Source organism: Pagrus pagrus (genome assembly GCF_965226575.1).
Source record: "Pagrus pagrus genome assembly, chromosome: 6".
NCBI lineage: Eukaryota > Metazoa > Chordata > Actinopteri > Spariformes > Sparidae > Pagrus > Pagrus pagrus.
This window is the reverse complement of record NC_140190.1, coordinates 1,234,703-1,255,186: the sequence shown is the minus strand read 5'-3', so window position 1 is coordinate 1,255,186 and position 20,484 is coordinate 1,234,703. Positions and strand designations below refer to the sequence as shown.

General features: G+C 45.1%; 1 protein-coding gene across 9 annotated transcripts in view; it reads left to right on the top strand.

Annotated features, from left to right (window-relative positions):
- Positions 1-20,484, top strand: part of nfia (nuclear factor I/A) — a 183,459-nt gene that overhangs the window by 55,707 nt on the left and 107,268 nt on the right. For 7 of the 9 annotated variants that reach the window (XM_084356012.1, XM_084356011.1, XM_084356013.1 and 4 more), the window contains one exon: positions 12,895-13,423. In XM_084356012.1, the coding sequence (XP_084212138.1) occupies positions 12,895-13,423 (529 nt within the window). Of the gene's footprint in view, positions 1-1,784; positions 2,669-10,388; positions 10,430-12,894; positions 13,424-20,484 lie in introns of those variants that run through there. The other 2 variants (XM_084356015.1, XM_084356018.1) reach the window with 2 other exon arrangements.

The window sequence follows — 20,484 nt, the reverse complement described above, 5'->3', positions numbered from 1 at the left end:
AACTCTGCGTGCTGCTTATTATAATGTGACTTAATAAATCTGACAGGGCTCAAAACTTCACCGTGAGTTTATATTTACGTTAATCTTCAGACGTTATTTGACGACTTTTCCTCCAGTCAACAGACGTAAAAAGTTTCTTCTCCTTCCAGAAAATCTAATCAAAAGTTATCATAAATTGGTTGGTTGACATTTACCAGCTTCTCGTGGACAAAACTGATAAAGATAACTGGTCAGTATTGTATTTTAAAAAGATGTTGTTTTTTGTTGCACTCCTGAGGGTAAGAAAGTCCATTGTGATATAAAACTCCTGACATCAGTCTGATAACTCGTCAAAACTGATGAAGCTTCACAGGAAACAGAAAAACATGAAGACAGAACTCAGATCACGATGTCCAGGACTCAGCTCGCTAACATAAACAGTAAAAACATAAAAAAAGTGTAGTATTTATATATGAACCTGCTGAGTCTGTGGGAGATGATGTCATCACATCATAAACAGGTGGAGGCCAGGAGGTCACCTGCTGCAGGTTTATACAAACAGCTGATTGACATCATCCCAGCTGACCTCACGTGAGACTCATTGATTATATAAGTGTGAGTGTGTGTGTGTGTGTGTGTGTGTGTGTGTGTGTGTGTGTTATGTAAAGGTGATCTGGTTTCTAATAATAATAATAATAATAATAATAATAATAATAATATAATAATGATGATGATGATGATGATGATGATGGATGTTGGAGGCTGTGAACAGTCGGTTCTGGTCGGTGTGATCACAGCTGGTCCCTGCAGTGAAGTGGATCCTGTCAGATCTTTATGGATCTCCTCCTCTGACTCTCAGCTTCTTATTGACTCACAGTGAAGCAGCACACACACACACACACACACACACACACACACACACACACACACACACACACACACACACATCCACCCTCTGCTGCTGCTGCTGCTGGTAGTGGTGCTGGTGGTGCTGGTTCTGGTGTAAAGTGGATCAGAGCTCGGTCACAGACATGAGGAGCGGCTGCAGCTCGGACTGATTTAACTCAGAGAGAAACAAAGAGACATCCAAACTTTATTTATTCCCAAAGACAGGAGACTCTCTGCTGCTGGACGTATCCTCCTCCTCCTCCTCCTCCTCCTCCTCCTCCTCTTCCTCCTCCTCCTCCTCCTCCTCCTTCTTCTTCTTCTTCTTCTCCTCCTCCTCCTCCTCCTCCTCCTCCTCCTCCTTCTTCTCCTCCTCCTCCTCCTCCTCCTCCTCCTCCTTCTTCTTCTTCTTCTTCTCCTCCTCCTCCTCCTCCTCCTCCTCCTCCTCCTTCTTCTCCTCCTCCTCCTCCTCCTCCTCCTCCTCCTCCTTCTTCTCCTCCTCCTCCTCCTCCTCCTCCTCCTCCTTCTTCTTCTTCTTCTTCTTCTTCTTCTTCTTCTTCTGTGTAAAACTGTTAAAGACAAGTGTTGACTTCCTTCCGCGTAAAGTTTCTATAAAAGCAGAGAAAACATTTCTCCAGACAGATCTCCACCTTCTGATCAATACTGATCGATAAACCCACCGTGTGATCACTTTCATCCACACACACACACACACACACGCACGCACGCACGCACGCACGCAGAGCGGCGGCATCATCACCGGATTGTACTTGTGAAACTGCGCGCGGAGGATCGATGCCTCTCTGTCTGATCGATCAGCAGAGTGTGTGATCAGTTTGGGCTCTGCGGGGTCAGTGCGCTCAGTCCGCGGCCACACACACACACGCACGCACGCACACACACACACACCGCTGCAGTCCGGCGGCGGAGCGAGCGGAGGTCCCGGAGCTGTGAGGAGCAGCGGACAGCAGCGGAGCGGAGAGGAGGTGGCGCTCCTCTCTGCGCCGGGACAGCACACGGACTCTCTCTCTCCCCCTCTGCGCTCAGTCTCCTCCTGCTGGAGATAAATTAACGGAAAGCAGCTGTCGGCTGTGTTAGAGGCGAGGCGGCCGTCTGGCAGCTCAGGGATCCGTTTTGCCTTTTTTCTTCCTTCCTCGTCAGCTCGTGTTCCCGGGACTCCGCCGACAGGCTGCCGCTGCCGCCGCCGCCGCACCGCGCCCTCCGTCCCGAGCAGCGAGGAGCCGCACCGCCGCACGCCGGCCACAGCGCACCGCAGGACGGACAGACATGTTGCCGAGGTCCGCCGGTCTCCGCGGCTCTCCGCCGGTTTGAAATGCACTTTGGGGCCGTTTCGGAGCTCCGCACCGTCCGCCAGCACCGGCCGCTCCCGCTCCAGCCCCAGCGGACCGCCTGCGATCTGTGCTGAAGCGCTAACGGGACTTTTCTCTTGTTGCCGGAGATGTTCTTCGTGTCTGGGCTCAAAGTTGTGCGCTCCCCGGCGGAGGGCCTCTAACAGGTCCGGACAGTACATGTAACCCGAGGCGGGGTCAAAGTTCAGCCCTGGTTGGAAATGTGAAAGCGAAGGGGGCACAAGGAGGGCTCTACTTCCCCTCTCTCTCTCTCTCCTTTTTTTCTGTTCTTTCCTTTTTTCACACACACACATACACTACACACTGCGCACACGCACGCGCACACACACAGGCTGGAGTTACAGTAACCCACACACACACACATAAACACACACACACCTTCCAGATCTAAGATTAGATCGACAGATATGTATTCTCCGCTATGTCTAACACAGGTGAGTGAGCTTTAAACTTTCCTAATGTGTTCCCGCTGTTTGTGCGCAGCTCTGCCTCCTATAGACTGTTGACTGTACACTGAGGACTGTATGGACTCTATAGCCTGTCTCCTATAGTCTGCTCTCTGCAGCCCTGCGCTCACTCCGTCTTCCTCTCCGCCGCAGCACATGGCGGCGGAGGCGCCTCCAAACTTCACTGATTACATTATTGAAGGCTGCGCGGTCCTTTCTGTGTCTCCGCGCTCCGTCGGACACTTTCCCCGCACGGTCTGCGTGTTTTTGAGGTTGTTTGCGCGGCTGCCGGTGTGTGTGTGTGTGTGTGTGCGGGCAGCGGCACACTGTGTCCCGGCTGCTCCCCGCTCGGGCTGCTCCGCTGCCCGGCAGCCTGACCGCAGCTCGGGCGCGCAGTGTGCGGGGAGCAGCCGGGACACGGTGTGCGGGGAGCTGTGCGGAGGTTCCTCACTTCGCCTCTGAAGTTTGAACGCCATCATTTGCGCAAAAATTTGGATGCGTGCTCTCAGGCACAGGCGTCATTTGGACGCGTGAAGTTGCGGTTTATTTCTGTTTTCTTTGCCCCAAAACTTTCCAACTGTGGCTGCAGCCGCCGGCCGCGGACAGAGCCGAGCCCGAGCCCGAGCAGCCACGGAAACATGTTCCAGTCTCAGTTCACAGCTGCCACAGTTCAGTTTCAGGAACATGCTTCATATTTGTGCATGAATACGTGAGTGCGTGTCTCCTGACGCAGGACCAGGACCAGGACCAGTGCAGTCCGGAGGGCCCAGGCTCTGCCAGCTGCAGGTCCGCTGCTGGTCGGTCCTGGTCTGTAAAGTCAAAGTGATTCTGATCATTAATTGCTTCCGAGCTGCTGCTGCGGCCTCAGAGCAGCTCGGGCCTGCAGCAGCGTGAGGTGAGCTGAGGTGACAGCGACCTGCAGCAGCTCACCTGAGACACGTGCAGACACAAACAGCAGAAATCACTTATTTACAGTCATCGTCCTAAATATGAGTTAAAACACTTTGCATGTTAATGCATCAGGAACTTAAATTTGAATTTAATTTTATTCTGTAAAAAAATGCTTTTCTCTGCTGCCCTGTGGTGTGTTCAGGGTCAGAGGGTAAAAATAGGATTTAAGAGCAGTTTTCCTGGGTGTGACCTCAGGGAGACTTTGGCTGCAGACTTCCTCTGTCACGGTCCTGATCTCCTGAAACTAACCTCCGCTTCTCAAAAATACAATTAACATTTAAAACAGAACAAATCACACACATTTATATTTAAATCATTTTATATTTCAGCGTCATAAATTTAAAACCACCAGTTATTTAAAATGTATTTTTATTGCGAGGCTTAAAATCAATGTCATGTTTTATTATTTGTGACTAAAATTATTTCTTCATTTTAATCCAGAAACAAGATAATTTAAATTAATTAATAAATGAGTGTTTTTATTGATCCTGGCTGTAAATATTCAGCAACATGTCGTCGTGTTTTAATCTGCTGCTCGTCAGCTTTTTGTGACTTCATCATTTTTTTTTTTTGGGGTGAATCCACTAAAATGATTTGTCGTCTTGATTTTCTGCTCGGAGCTTCAGTCTGTTTTGAAGACGAGTCTAAATCTGCAGGAACGAACACGAGCTTTAACGTTTAATCTGATTATCAGCCAGTAAAACCAATAATGAGCAGACTGACTGTCGGTGTGTAAATCCTGCCGGCCAGAAGAAATGTGTTTCAGGGCTTTGAACAGATGTGTTCACTGGACAGATTCATGTTTTTTCTTTCTGCTTATTGAATTAATTATTTAATCATCACTTTTTTATTCATTTCTGATATTTTTTGACATTTTTGACCATTGGATAGAATAGTGTGTGTGTTTGTGTGTGAAATAAGCTGCTCATGTGTAATCCACTGACACTGAACCTGCTGGACCACACGCTGCTTTTTTTATTTGGCACTATAAAACCCCAATGATTAATATATATTTTTTAAATTTAATATTAGCCCAGAATATTAGTAAATGCTGATTCCTTTGATAAAAATCATGCAGGTTGAACTTGAACTTGTGTTTCCTGATTTTAAAACACAAATAAACTGTTTAAAATGTAAATGTTGCAGGATTTCAAGATTAAAAACAAATTAAATGGAATTTGAAACGTCAAGTTTCAGCGTCTCAGAGTGTCGGTGAAGGAAGCGTCTGCGTTCAGCCTCTCAGCCAGCAGGGGGCGCCCAGAAACAAAACTCTCTATTTCATTTTATTGTAATTTAACTGTTTTAATTTATTGTGGATTTTTTGGGGCCTTTGTTTCATCATGAGAAACGTCGGGATCGTCACAAACGACACGTTTAGTCGTCGTTGTGCCAGAAATCGTGAGAATGACGTAACCAGGGCGTTCAGCAGCTTTATTTAAGTTGGTGCTCCAATGGCCTTTTTTTTTTTTGGCATATGAAAATTTATTGATTTTGAAGAAAAGGCAACAAGTATCCAAGATTTTCACATCCTCCCGTGGTCACAGGAGGTCAGTAGGAGCAGAGCACGGAGACAAGAGAGAGATGAATAAAGACAAAATCAGAAACACGAGAAGCGTTCGACTGATCAGTCCGGAGGAGATTGTTAGTCATAAATCGATTTGTGTATTTTTACATCATGAAAAAGATCTCGTCTTCTAAGCTACATTTTAATCTCCTGAACATGTTTGGAAATCATAAATCTGTTCAGTGCGGAGCAGGAAACGTTTCACTGAGGCAGATTCACACGTTGTGCGAAGAAACGTTCACACAGATGATCGTTCGTTAGTGTCGTTGTCTCCACAGATAATATCTGAGCGATATGACTCAGTTCATAAACTCTCCTCTGCTTTAAATTAACCACATTCTGCTGAAATGTTCTTTAGTTTGTCGTTAAGTGAGCTGTGATTGGATATTGGTGTGTGTGTGTGTGTGTGTGCAGATACAGTGTGTATCGGTGTGTTTTGTGTCGTCGAGGCTGCCGCCGTCCTCCTCCTCCTCCGTCAGCAGCCGTTAACCGTCGGGCCTCGGCGGCTCAGTCGGGCCTCGGCGGCGAGCCACTGAGCCCGAGCGACACGCCGGTAATTCCCTCAGTGTGTCGGTGTGGGTGTCAATAGACGGGGAGGGAGGCAGGCAGGCAGGGAGGATTACCATTATTGCTCCCCTAAATGACTGTTATTCAGGGGGTTGTTGTTACAGGAGCCCATTACATCTGTCACCAAGGTGCAGAGGGGGAACGTGTAAGCCTCGGTCCGCCTCTCAGACTCCCCTCGCAGGTTTAGAAACGCTGATTTCCTCGGAGGGGAAAGCGCTGAAAGAAAGACTGACCCCAAAAGAGACGAAGAAAGGACCCCGGGACGCCGCGTCGCACGTCCGCCTCCAACCCTCCTCAGCACGTTTTAAACAGGCGGCTTTCATTCAGCTCCCAGATCTGCTTCTCTGTCAGGGAGATGATGATTTTCACCTGCTTTTATTAAACATGGGCTCAAATGAACGTCGCCTTTCTTGACACAGACGCAGCAGCTTTAACATACAGACAGATAAATACCAGAGACAGAGACAGAGACAGAGACAGAAACACTGGGAACAAGTGGGATTATCTCAGAACAACTGGACGAATTTTCACTCGTCTGAAAAAAAACAGAAACACATTTTTCAGGCCAGATGTGAACAGACGCGACTTGTTCATGAAGGAAAGTGGAAACACAGTGAAGAACATCGTACTCTACTCATGCATGGCTCAAAAATCTCATTTTCCTTAAAACAAGCCTGTGGGTTGAGATAATTTTATGCTTCTGACTCAAATCAATCAATATCTTCTCCTATAGAGTCTCTTCTTGTTTTTTGCTGCAGAGTTCTGCTTTGTTCTGGCTCGTGTGTCGATGCAGAACGAGTTTGATTAATCGACCAGAAAGGTTGAAAATGATTTATTTTAAGACTTGAATATGAGAGAATATGATGGATTATTGTTGCAGTCGTTCGGTCTGTTATAGAGTCAAAAATAAAAGGTTGAGATAATTTCACATTTTCAATACGAATCATCTTAAATTCAAAAATCTTTTGGTTCTGGTGAGATATTTGTTTTGTCTTTTCTTATTTCTCGATGTTGACACTCAACTCTAGAAAATATCTGAAACAAGAGAAGCTGCACAGAGAACGAGATCGATCATCGACCAGAGACACTGAAATTTATTTTGTTTTAAGAAACAAAATCAGGTTTTTAATTAGGAACAAACGGAGCGTCTGCAGTGGATCACTGAGGTCCAGCTCCTGTCCTGCAGTGGTACATATTTCTTGAACCAGACGTATTTTAACGTCTCCATTTCACTCAGCTTGTTTCAGTCGTCTTCTTGAATCATTTTCTTGACACGGATGCAGAAACAGGATTATTTTGTTTCAAGACACATTTCAGAAAACATTCCTGAGTCGAGGGGAAGCTGAGAACAAGAGGGATTATCTCACCCCGCTGGCAGAAAAGCACGTTTTTTAAGGCTGAATATGAGACGAAGTGACTTGTTAAGTGGGATTTTGTTTGCGGCCGACGGACCGAGTGTGAAAAAAGCGGCGGAGGAAACGTCGGTGGAGGACGGTGTGAGCGGGTCAGGAAGCTGAAACGCTGCACTGGGCTGTGAGGAATGTTGGTATGTGGCTCCAACGAACATCCAGAGCCGCCGAGCTGCAGATCCACTGTGGAATGTGTGTGTGTGTGTGTGTGTGTGTGTGTGTGTGTGTGTGTGTGTGTGTGGAGACTGAACACATCATCCGTCCAGCAGCCGCTCGTCGTCCTAATAACCGCCCGAGGACACACACAAACAGAAACACATCTCAGCGCGAACAGAAACCACAAATAACAAAAGGCGGCGTTCTCGGCCGTCCTGGAGTGAGATTTCAGAGCTGCAGGTTGGCTGCAGAGCGGCTGGAGGCGCTTTTGGAGACAAACCCGTTCGCCTGGACCGTCTCCAAGAAGAAACAATGTGCTGTATTCAGACCCCTTGACAAGGGAGGGTGAACAATGTTATATAAAAAAAAAGCATGCAGCTGGCGCTCTAATGCACAGCCTGTAGATATAGTTTCCTCTTTAGTGTGAGAGCTCACACACAAGATTTGACTTAAAGATTTTCTGCTGGAAAAAAACTCCTGAACTTCCTGTATTTTTTAAAATATTTAACCCAGAACCTCCAGCTGAACCTCCCAAAATAAAAGAAGCTCAAACTTAATATTTCTCTTCATGTTCAGCCTCAAAGCAGCAGAATTCATCTCCCAACAAGTACAGAGTGTTTCACAGCCGACAGATCTTCTTCTTCCTCGGTGCCCGAGAGCTCCTTTATTGTCTACAAACTGTTAACTGGTGTGGATTAAACCGCAGCTGAAAATAGTCCTCGATAAATGCCTTTCCTCCTGATACAGTAACATTTCATATGTTAATAAAACTGTATATGTGGAGGAGTTCTGGGCTCGGAGCCGTCCACAGTGTGAGACGGACCGACATGTTGGTTTGAGTCTGAACATGAGAATAATTAACAGAAGAAGAATTCAGATGACTCCGGCCGTATCTATTCATCGCACTTTAACTTGTAGCTCGTCTCCTCACAAAAATCGACTTCTTTCTAGAATTTTCCAGAAATGGAAAAACACAGAATAAGATCGACTGCTGCACCAGAATCAAGAAAACATACGTGTGATTTATGTTTTCTGAAGTGAATCTGCTTCTTTGAACTATTTTCTTCTGAATCTCTATTCTGTAAAAGGATCCCAGGCAGCTTCAGCTGTGTAGCTGCTGACAAATCACGAAACATGACACTAGATGTGTTTAAAAACAAGAAGGAAATCTGAAGTGAACCGTTTTCGTTCTGAACTTTAGGATCCAATAAGCTTCCAGTCGCCACTAACGTCTCCATGTTTGTTTGTGATTCTTAAAACGACAATTTTCTAGTGTCCGTACTCGTATCGTCCGGGAATTTGTTTCATTGCAAGTGAAAATATCCGTTTCCAACAGAAATCAACTTGTTTCGAGAGTTTTTCCAGAAATAAGCTTTAGCCTGTCTGGAAAATAACAGAATAACATCGATGCTGCACAAGAATCAAGAAAATTTACACTTGATTCAAGAAAATCCTTAACAGAAGTTGATTTGTGTCCAAAAAATATCAAATGTTTCCTCAAACAACTAGAAAATCTGAAGAGGATCTTTTCTTTCAGCTGTTTTCATGATTACTAAAAATCTCCCCACACAGTAAAAATACATCGGCTCGTTTCCAACAGTTTTCCAGAAGTCAGTGTTTTGAAAAACACTGAAAAACATCGATGCTGCACGAGAATCAAGAAAATTCTTGAATGAATTTGTTTTTTGTTGAAAAAAAGTCAAAATTTCCTCCAAACAAGAAGAAAAATCTGAAGAGAATCTTTTCTTTTAACCAGCAGACGACAGCTTCTGTTTTTATTCACACATCTTTTAGTAAAAAGTTAAAAAAAAATGCCAACGCAATAAAAATACACAGACGTGTCTCCAACAGCTTCACATCGACGCTGCAGGAGTCACGAAAATTCAACTTGATCATGAAAGTCCTGAATTCTTGATTCAAGTTGATTTATGTCCAAAAAAAAGTAAAAGTTAGTGAATCAGCTTGTTTCCATTTTTCATGATTATTGAAACCAGCAGGCGACAGTTTGTAATTCTTGACCGAAGACTTTTGTCCTAAAAGAAATAAAAAATAAAAGTGAAACAAATTCTCTGACGCTGTGAAAACGTTTCAGCGTGTTTGAGGAGTTTTCCAGACGCGTCTGTGTCTTTAAATGTTCAACTTTAAGGACTCAGAAGTGACCTGATAAGGAGGTTGTTGCAGTGTGTGTGTGTGTGTGTGTGTGTGTGTGTGTGTGTGTGTGTGTGTGTGTGTGTGTGTGAGTGTGTGTGTGTGAGTGTGTGTGTGTGTGTGTCAGTATCCACATGCCACCCCAGTCGGAGGCATTTGCACGTATCGAGATGTGTGTGAGTCTCTTTGATCTATGAATAGTCGAGTGTTTTTTTTTTCAATACGTGGCTCAGGAGGAGGAGGAGGAGGAGGAGGAGGAGGAGGAGGAGGAGGAGGAGGAGGAGGGAGACAGGGGGAGGGCCTCCAGCCTCCCTCTGCCTCCCCCTCCTCCTCCCTCTGCCTCCCCCCTCCATCCCGTCCTGCTCAGTAACCCTCTGAGGGGTTTTATCCAAATAAGAAATGTTCCATGAAGATGTTTTCTGTCCGTCTGTGTTCTCTCTGTTCTTTTTCCTCCATCGTTGTTCCTCGATGATGAAACCGCTCGGCTGTTTTTCTTTCTCTCCGTCTGTGTTTAGACGGAAAAACTGAAATGACAGGTTTCACAGACGAGCCTCCAAACCCTGCAAACCAAACAAAAACATATTTATAGGACCGTATCAGTGTTTTTTACGTGTTGCTGCAGAATTTATAGACACACGACTCACGACTTGTTTCGTCCTGACAGCCGTTGTTTTGCATTTATTTCCTCGTCGCATCAGCGTCACTCTTAATTTAAGTACAAATTCACACGTGTGCTGGTATAAAAAATAAAAACCTGACAGAAAAGTGCTGATGGAAGTTTCGTTGTTTCACTAAACAGAGTTGCAGCATTCTGCTAAACAACTGAAGAAGATGGAGACTTGATTCAAAGCAGAGAAACAACCAAAGAAACATCAGATGCTCGTCTGCTGTGTTCAGTCTGCAGGAGAGAAGAGATCACACCTGATCTGAAACAACAGAATAACTGTTGGCAAAGTGCGCCACTGCAAACCACAGAAGATCTTTTATGTTGCAACTTTTAATTTGATGTTGTCACTACGCTGTGTTTATATTATTTACGTGGTTCGGATTCAGAAAAGATCACGTCTCCACAAACACGGATGGAAAATGTCTCCTACAGACATCCGGTGGTTTCGACCTGAACTGTGGTCGCTGCCTCGTCTCCCGTCCACCTGCTCATACGAAAGTTCAGTAACAAACATGTAATCTGAATGTGATCTGACACGTTTCAGAGACATGAGGATGTGGCTCACAGCTCATGACACGAACAAACAACACACTTACAGATGTCGATACGCTGTCTCATATTTGTGGTTTGCAGAAACGTAGAAACATTTTATTCTGGCTCTTCCTCATCGTGCGGCCGCGACGTGTTGGAGCAACACTGATGCTCATTTCTAGAAAAGTCCTGAAACAAGCAGAAAGTTCACTCAACGGAAATGAATTCAAAATCTTTTTATGGGTTTAAACACGTGTGAGCTCAGAGAGGACGAATGCGTTGTTGTAAGAATATTAAAAACATAAAAAATCATAATTTCAGGGTTTGACAGGAAGCTGCTCACCTCACTGACCTGACAGGTGATCAGCTATAATCACGTTTAAACTGGACGCTCTCCTTCTCCGTCACGTTCCCACCGGCTGTATAACTCCACCACCAACTGTTTTCATCAGTTAAGATGTGTGGACGTTCGGTTCTGCTCCTCTGGTCTTTGTGTTGGACCGTAAACAGCTGATTCTTCTGGGTTTTCTCAGTCTGATGTGGTCATTTCTCGTTCAGCCCGTCTGGATGAGCCTGGTTTCGTGGTGGTTTTGGGGTTTGGAGGAGGAGAGCAGATGTAACCAACACTAAATTGGGTCTAATCCACAACATGCTGTCTGACCACATTCCCACCTTAATAACTAACCGAGCAGCCAAAAGCCACATAGTGCACCTTTAATACACCTCAAGTCCTGCACATGATCAGCTGATCTGAGAGCAGCAGGGCTGTTGTTCGTGTTTGTGGCTGCGCTTGTTGGTCAGGGAGGTTTTTTCCGGGACTTAGACCACTCACAGATTTCCACGGACTCCTCATAGACCACCTCAGACCACTACAGACCACTACAGACCACCTCAGACCACTACAGACCACCTCAGACCACTACAGACCACCTCAGACCACTACAGACCACTACAGACCACCTCAGACCACTACAGACCACCTCAGACCACTACAGACCACTACAGACCACCTCAGACCACTACAGACCACCTCAGACCACTACAGACCACTACAGACCACCTCAGACCACTACAGACCACCTCAGACCACTACAGACCACCTCAGACCACTACAGACCACTACAGACCACCTCAGACCACTACAGACCACTACAGACCACCTCAGACCACTACAGACCACCTCAGACCACTACAGACCACTACAGACCACCTCAGACCACTACAGACCACCTCAGACCACTACAGACCACTACAGACCACCTCAGACCACCTCAGACCACTACAGACCACTACAGACCACCTCAGACCACCTCAGACCACCTCAGACCCTAACTGACCCACATTCATACCTGACTGGAGGCGAGACAGGCTGTCATTAATCAGCTGATTGTTGTTGATTATTGGTTATTGAAATGACTCGTTTGTGTTCTGCTTCACTTCGTTGATTTATTTTTTCTTCCTTTCATTCTTCCTTCTTTCTTTCCTCGTCCTCCATCTTTCTTCCGTTTGTATTTGAAACTTTACTTTTTGTTGTTTATTGATTCCTCTGTTCTCTTTCATTCCTTCTGTTTCCTTTACTTCTCTTCTTTTCTACCTGATTTCTTTTTGTTCGTCTTCTTTGTTCACTACTTTTTCTCTCCATCTTTCTTAGTTTTCTTCTTTGTGGCGTTCCTTTTCTCTTCCTTTGTTCTTTTCTTCTTTTCCTCTGTTTCCATGTTTTCTTCCTGCCTTTCTTTCTTGTCGTTCTGTCTTTCGTTGTTTTTATCTTTACTTCCATCTCCTTCCTGTCTTTCCTCCTCTGATGTAAAAGCACTGAAATTTCCAGATCATTTGTGTCGTGTGTAAAACAACTGAATACTATTGAGAGTTGGTTGGAATGATCTCACCACACCAGCATCCTTTAAGAAAACAACAGTTTTAAGAGTTCTCCACCACACGTCCTTATTACTCATTATTAACTCTTGTTTGTGCAGCGAACTTTGTTCAAAGTTCAGTGAAATGAACAGAATGAACTGAAAAGCTGAGCTGTGAATGTTTCTGAACATCATGTAGCTTCATGATACCAACACGTGACACTGTTAGACAGAAACCAACAAGATGACTAACTTTAAAGTTAATAACAGATGGAAACTGTGTTGTTTGATGTGTTGGATGGATGTTTGCATTAACTCGTCAGTGTTTCACCTTCTCACCGCGTCTCTACCTTCTCTCCGTCCCTCAGGATGAATTCCATCCTTTCATCGAAGCCCTGCTGCCCCACGTCCGGGCCTTCGCCTACACATGGTTCAACCTGCAGGCCCGCAAGAGGAAGTACTTCAAGAAGCACGAGAAGCGCATGTCCAAGGAGGAGGAGCGCGCCGTGAAGGACGAGCTGCTCAGCGAGAAGCCCGAGGTCAAGCAGAAGTGGGCGTCGCGCCTCCTGGCCAAACTGCGCAAGGACATCCGGCCCGAGTTCAGGGAGGACTTTGTGCTGACGGTGACGGGGAAGAAGGCGCCGTGCTGCGTGCTGTCCAACCCCGACCAGAAGGGCAAGATGAGGAGGATCGACTGCCTGCGCCAGGCAGACAAAGTGTGGAGGCTGGACCTGGTCATGGTGATTTTATTCAAAGGGATTCCCCTCGAAAGTACTGACGGGGAGAGGCTGGTAAAGTCTCCCCAGTGTTCGAACCCCAGTCTGTGTGTGCAGCCGCATCACATTGGAGTTTCAGTCAAGGAGCTGGATCTCTACCTGGCCTACTTCGTGCACGCAGGTCAGTCCCAGTCTCTTCTTCGTGTGTGTGTGTGTGTGTGTGTGTGTGTGTGTGTGTGTGTGTGTGTGTGTGTGAGATGCTGAGCTGCTGGTTGCTGCAGCTCTGTTTGTTCTGTGTGAACGTCACAGCGACACTGAACACAACATGTGAAGCTCCCGGTGTCTCGTGGCTTCACATCACTTCTCTGGTGTTGAGTTTGCAGCTGAAGCTCTTGTAGCCGTTCATAGTTCATAGGTTCTGACTGAAGTTGACTGAAAACCCAAACCTGAGTCAGAGGAAGTTTGTGTGTTAATTGTGGATGGGTGCTGTATTTAAGGGTTGTTGCAGAATCAGGACTTTGTGTTTCCAACAGCGTCTCCTGATCAGCGTTGCCCGATTTTGCTCTCCATGCGATGTACGATCAATAATATCAAATGAATGTAGTGGAGAGGAAGTATGAAATAGATAAATAAAAGTAAAGTACTTGAGTAAATGGTATTGTTGACCCAGAGTCTACGCTGTCTCATCGCAGATCATTTCATGATCAGATTAGCAAAAGAAACAGGAATCTTATGTCTCCTGACGTCTTTTCAGCCCGTCCTGATTGCTGTAAGCGATGATGACGCCAGTTGTGGTTTGATAGTTTCACATTTCCCATCTGGAAGCGCTGCTCCTGATGACTGATGACTCAAATCATCAACTTTTAGGAGGCAGCCAAACTCTCTGCAGCTCTGTCACAGTGACATGTGTGTTTTACAGACTGAACCGGCCCGAGAGTGTGAAAGACACCGCTGCATGGCCGACATTATCAAACACATCAGTGTATCTGTTTATTCTGGCTGATTCTTCTCAGTAAATGTCAACTGAAACATGCCAAAGATTTATTCGAGGTGTCTTCCAGAGAAAGATTTTGATGGTTGACCTCCGTCGTTACTGATCAGTGTGTAATCATGAAACTCTCCTGAGAGCATCACGTGAACGTTAGCGCAGCTTGTTTGGCTTTTTCCTTCATGTTGTCTTCGTTTGTCTCAGAAGTTCTTGTTTCTGAAGGAGTTCAGAAACTGATTATCAGTCTGATCTGATATTCAGCATTTTCCTGATTATCGATGGATTTTTTGGTCTGACTGCTGATAAAATAAGTTAATTTTAAAGGCGGTACCTAACCTGTGATGAAACCACCTGTCTGTCTGTAGTCAACACGCTGTGGCCCCGCCCACAACACTTTCTGATTGGTTGAATGTAACAAGTTTCTGTCAACACTGAATATCTGAAATCTGCATAGTAACTCAAGTAATCAAATAAACATAGCAGAGTGAAACAATGGAAATACTCAAGTGAAGTACAAGTAGATTCAAAGTGTACTTAAGTACCTGAGTGAGTTTGTTATTTTAATTTTTACTTTTCCAAATATCTATAATCTTGCTCTTTGATTACTAATTATAAGCCCTGAAAACCCCAAATGGGCTGATGGGTTTTGACTTCATGAGCAGGTGACATCAGCTGATCTGTAACGTTATTTAGATACAAGACGCTGCTCGTCAGTGCGACGGGTCGACGAGCTGCAACAACTTCTGAAAATTACTTCTTATTTTTCATCTCGTTTTTGTTGAGGAAAAAAAAAAAAGGTCATCTTTATGAATAAAATTGAGACGGTCTGACAGAAGAGATGATCAGTTTCCTTTAAATATCAGATTTAAACTCAGTCGATGAAACTTGTTTATCTGTTAGTTTGAGGATGAAATCCATCTTCCTCTCTCAGAAGCTGCTCCGAGTCTCTGAGACAAACACGTTATCTGCTGCAGACAGCCATCATGTCATCAGCGGTCAGTAAAGCAGAGGAAACTGAACCTCTGTGAGCGGAGCGGCTCGGCGGCACACACCTCTCAGGACCGCTCGCTCCGCTGCAAGAAAAAAAACACAATTATCTCTGCGGTGATTGCTCAGCATGTTTCCTGATTTCCGGCTGATTCCACGGGAAAATAATTTGGCTGGTTGGAATATTTGTGCGAGCAGCAGCGAGCGGTGGCCGAGGCATGTAGAGGAGACGTTTGGCAGCCGCTCTGAATACTTGGCACGCAGCGCAGCAGCTAAGTTTGTTGGAGTTTTCTTGACAAAGGAGGACAGCTTCCAGATATTCGGCTGAAACCATCCACAAGCAGCCAGACGGGAGTCGCTCTCATAACTAAATATGTCCTCCCATCGTTTCTGTCTGAGCTGCAGTTAAAGGCTGAAACTAACGGTTATTTTCATTATCAATAAATCTGTTGACGTGTCGTCGCATGGTGAAATGTGTCGATCAGTGTTTCGTCCTCAAATCTCTCGTTTTGTCCACAAACCAAAGATCTTGAGTTGACTGTGATACGGGAGGAGAGACGCCAGAACTATTCACATTTAACAAGCAGACATCAGAGTTTTTACTCTTTTTCCCTAATAAATAACTCAAACTAATTAATAATATAATCAAAATAGTTCATTAATTTACTAGATGACAACTAAAAGATAAATGTTAGCAGCTCCGGTGGCTTTCTGCTATTTTCTAAATTAAATAAAAAGTTAGCTCTGGACCGTGAGGTCCATTTAGCAGCTGTTCACATGATCATCAGCAGGTGCAGAAGTCCTTAAAAGTCAAGTTTTAAGCTTTTAAAGTGATCGTAAAAATAGAAATTTGAATGAAGATCAGAAGAAATGCTGCTAAACGCTGTGATTGTTCTTTCCTGTTTCAAGACGCAGACGCTCATTACTGGAAAAACTTACTAAAGTTGTTTTTTCATTTTTTTGTTGTTGAGAAAATATTTGTTTAGAGTGGAACCACAGTCACAAATGATTTGAATAAAAAGCAACATTTTCACTGCGTACAGACACGACGTCAGGAGCTCAATGTTTTCTTTAACATTTGGTGAAGAAAGTGTTTTTAATTGCAGATGTTTCTCCGGCTCGCGTCGTGTTTTTGTGGAGGTAAAGTTTCAGCTGTGATCCGTCAGCAGACACAAACACTGTGGAAAGATCTCTGGACCTTAATTACAATCCTTTCCTCTGACAGACTCGCAGGCTGCAGCCTCTCGGGCCTCCTGTGAGTGTGTTCAGTGTGCGGTCGCAGCGATCAGCTGCCTGCAGCTTCACACTGAGCTCCTTCAGTCCGTCCGGACGCCGCTGCAGCCGCTGCAGCCGCTGCTCCGTGGTGTCGTTTTGAGTCGAGGTCTTTTCACTCTGCCTGGTTCTCGGCTGTGAGTTTGAATCACTCGGTGAGGTTTAGTTTGAATAAACTCGTTTCTCGATGCTTGTCATCGTGGGCACACAGAGGGGGATAATTAGTGGTGGACGCGGCGGTGACTCTGGAGAACATGTTTATGTTTTAATTTTCTCTTTCGCTAAATTTAGGTTTTCTGCTGGAACAACTTTTACCACCCAGATCAGAGTGTTGAAGTCTTTTCATCACACGCAGGATTTGTCTCTTTTGAAGGAGGTGAGAGGGAGACGACTCAGGCAGGACGCCCACAGAGCTCCCTCCCCCTGCCTCCCCCCTGCCTCCCCCTGCCTCCCCCTGCCTCCCCCTGCCTCCCCCTGCTCTGGATGCAGGATCAGGTTTCTTCCTGCCTCTTATTTAAGGCAGCGGAGCTTTTCTGGAGCGGCGGCGTTGATTAAAAGCCTTGTGAAGGCAGACTGACCTCAGGACTGGCAGGCCGGAGGCGGGGTCTGTCAGGGCGGCCCGAGTCGGTAATTAAATTCATCCCGTACCACTGAGTCAGGGTGGGGGGGGGGGGGCGGTGAAGACCAACAGTGTTGCCAGTAGAAACCGCAGCGTACTACCAACCATTTATTATTTAATCCTCTGAGTGTTCAGCTGCAGCTCGTCACCGTGAACCAACCTCAAAGACGAAGACATGAAATGTGGCTTCATTTTTGTTCATTTTCACAGCTGTGTGTTGTGTCGCAGGGTTTTTGTCTCAGGTTGGAGGAAATGATGCCTCAAGTCCTGTTTTCACTCATTTTTTAAATTATCTCAAAGTTGTTTCGACTCTGAATGACTCGGCCTGATCACAGTTTTTATGTTATTTGTCTTTGAGCCCTCCTGTCGCCTCATCGCCGACAAGAGAGACGACATTTTTAGAATTTATGGCGTAAAAAATGTACGTTTTATTAGACAAAAATAGTGAGGAAACTTTTTAAAGACCTTATCTGCCAAGTTATCTGCCTGCTGTGCCAATAATCTTTCTGCTTTATTGGAAAAAACGCTGTGGCTCGTTTTGTTTTTCGTTAAACCGATCACAGTCTTCCCGGGCGGTGCCAAACCCAGCATGCAGCGCCGGTGCCCCTGCAAAAGAGTCTAGAGGGGAACTTAGTTTGAAGAGACGAGACCAGGTCAGTGTTCGAGTAATTTGTCGTTTTGCAGCTCGGAGGTTGTAGTTTGACGGGGGGACGGATTTGCCTGATAAATGTCTATTACTGAAACGTCCCAACTTAGACAGTGTGCAGGAGTTTGCTTGCAACTCTTGGTCTCCTGGTCCTCCTCCTACACTCCTGCACACCCGGCTCAAGAAATAAATGTGCAAAGTATTTTTTCTGTTTGAATCGTCCGTATGTAACCCCCGGTGGGACAGACAGGATGTGAGATCTGCTGTCTCGTGTCACAGCTTTTAGTCTCAAACTGACTTTTTATTCTTGTTGCTCAGGACGTCTTTTTATGGACAAAAACTCATCGAGACATCTTGGTTATAACTCGGCCAAATGAAGTTGAAGAGTTTTCCTGTCTGCTGCTGCTGTTGGTCATTTCAAACTTTAATATCAAGTTAACGTCACCGTCTGGTTTCTTCTCTGTCGTGAGGATTTAGACCTGAAGACGTCACTGAACTGTGATCAGTGTTTTTTGGAGTATTTTCTGATTTTTAATAAATCGAATGATTAATCAATGATCAAAAAGACAATAATTCTCATGTGCAGCATTATCGTCACTGAACTTCAACAGTTACAACTAATCTTCATATTTTCCACCAGCTTCGGTGCAGATCGACCTGAAAGTGACTCGGTTGATGCACAGCTGAGGTAAACGCAGCGTGCACGTCTGCAGCTGGAAATACGGTAAACAGCTGAACAGGAAGTAACCACAGAGCGTCTGACAGGTGGCGCTTTTCAAATTAACACACTCTCACTCACTGCAGACAACCATGGACACACACACACAAGCACAGGCAGCGATCCTCCATTCATTGCTTGTAGTGTGTGTGTGTGTGTGTCCTCAGGAACAAGTTGAGGGGTCAAAGGTCGCCCTCCCCCCACCCTCCCTCGTCCTCTCAGTGATTTACGAGCTCACCCCCGGTGGCGGCGGCGGGTGTCACTATCACAGGAACGCTCAACACGCGCTAAAAGGTCGTGACCCCTATCATCAGGCCGTTTAACCTCTAGGATAAACATCTCCCCCCTCATTAGCAGGCAGCGACAGCACACACACACACACACACACACACACACACACACACACACAGAGCGGGGGGCGTGGTCAGAGCTGGTTGCGGAGGCGTGCGGCTGGTCGTGAACAAAAGGTGGAAGAAGGTCGACTCCGACACTTCGTCTGTGATTTAGAAGCGTCGCAGGCGGAAATAAAGATGTTAACATTTATTACACATGAGATAATATTTATGTGGGCAGTAAAGTCAATTAAACATAATTAGAGAAATGGAATCATAAAAGTTGGATAGAAACGAGAGTTACATTAAAGTTAGTGGCTCTGCAGAGACGAGACGGTCCAGAGGAGGACGTCTCCGTCCGCTGACGTCTTTCTGTCCACGTCTTTAACTCGACGTTTGGATTCAGAGCTGACGGAGGCAGAAAGAGAAGAACACAAGACTTCACATCCTGCTAATATTTAATATTTCTCTTCATTTTCAGGCTCAAACCAGCAGTGAATTTAGCTCCTAACATGTATTGTGTGTATCACAGCCTGATATATCGCCTGCCTCTGGACCACAGAGCTTCATTGTTGTCCAAAAACTATTAAAAACACATCAGTGAGTCACAAACGAGCACCAAATGTGGATTTAATCCGCCGCTGTAAGAGAATCCCCAAAGATGTCCTGCTGATACAGAAACGTTTCAGACGTCTGTTTTAAGAAACACAATGTGATCAGAAGTACAGGAAAATAACTAGTTAAACCCTCAGTAGGTAATAATATGAAGTAGAATAAAATGGTAGTATTAGTATTAATACTTCAAAAGTCAGAACAGAGTATGATTAAGTATCAGCACTCTCATCTGTTGTAAAGCTAAATAAAGTTATTATCTCCGACGTATGTAGAAAGACAAAGTCATAAATTATTCTTATGATCATTTTGCAACTCATTAATGAAAATGACATGTTTGGTCTCTGTAAACCTGCCGATGTCAGCAGCAGCTGTCTGTGAACACGTCTGTCTGAACTGATCCAACCATTGAATCAGTAACCACCACATCACCAGACTCCCTTAACAAAAGTAGTGATTTTAAGAGTTGTTGAGTTGGAGACACTTTATAAACTGTGTGAAACTCTGTCTCTGACTGATTCTCACTTATTTGTTCCTTCTTGTAAATTCAGCAAATGTTCTGCATGAACTTCTTTCTGTCTTTGAGTAGAAACACGGAGTCTGTTTGTCCCAGTGATGGACGGGTTTGTTTCATATCAAGCAGGAAGTGACATCAGACACACACCAGGTCTGAATCAGTGTTGTGAGCGAGCTAATATTCAGGACCGGTTCTGGGTTTCTGTGAATGTTAAAGCAGGCGGGGTCACTTTCGTCTTTCCATTTACAGACTTTCACAGTTTTATAACAAACTGCAACTTTCTCAAATTGTAATCTTATCTTTCAAGTTGACAAACATCGTATGTGTAATTCATGGAACAAGAACTCGTCTCGTCGTTGACTAATGTACATATTTTTTCTGATGGGCGTCCACCAGACGAGGCGGGACTTCACCTCTCTATTTGGTTTCATTTAAATCAGACTTTGTTATTGCTGCTGTCCATCTTCTGTGTCGGGTCATGTTGAGGTGTAGCGTGTAGATGGAGGATGTAGACGTGTTGCTGTGATTGGTCGGAGCGGCGACTGTTTCTT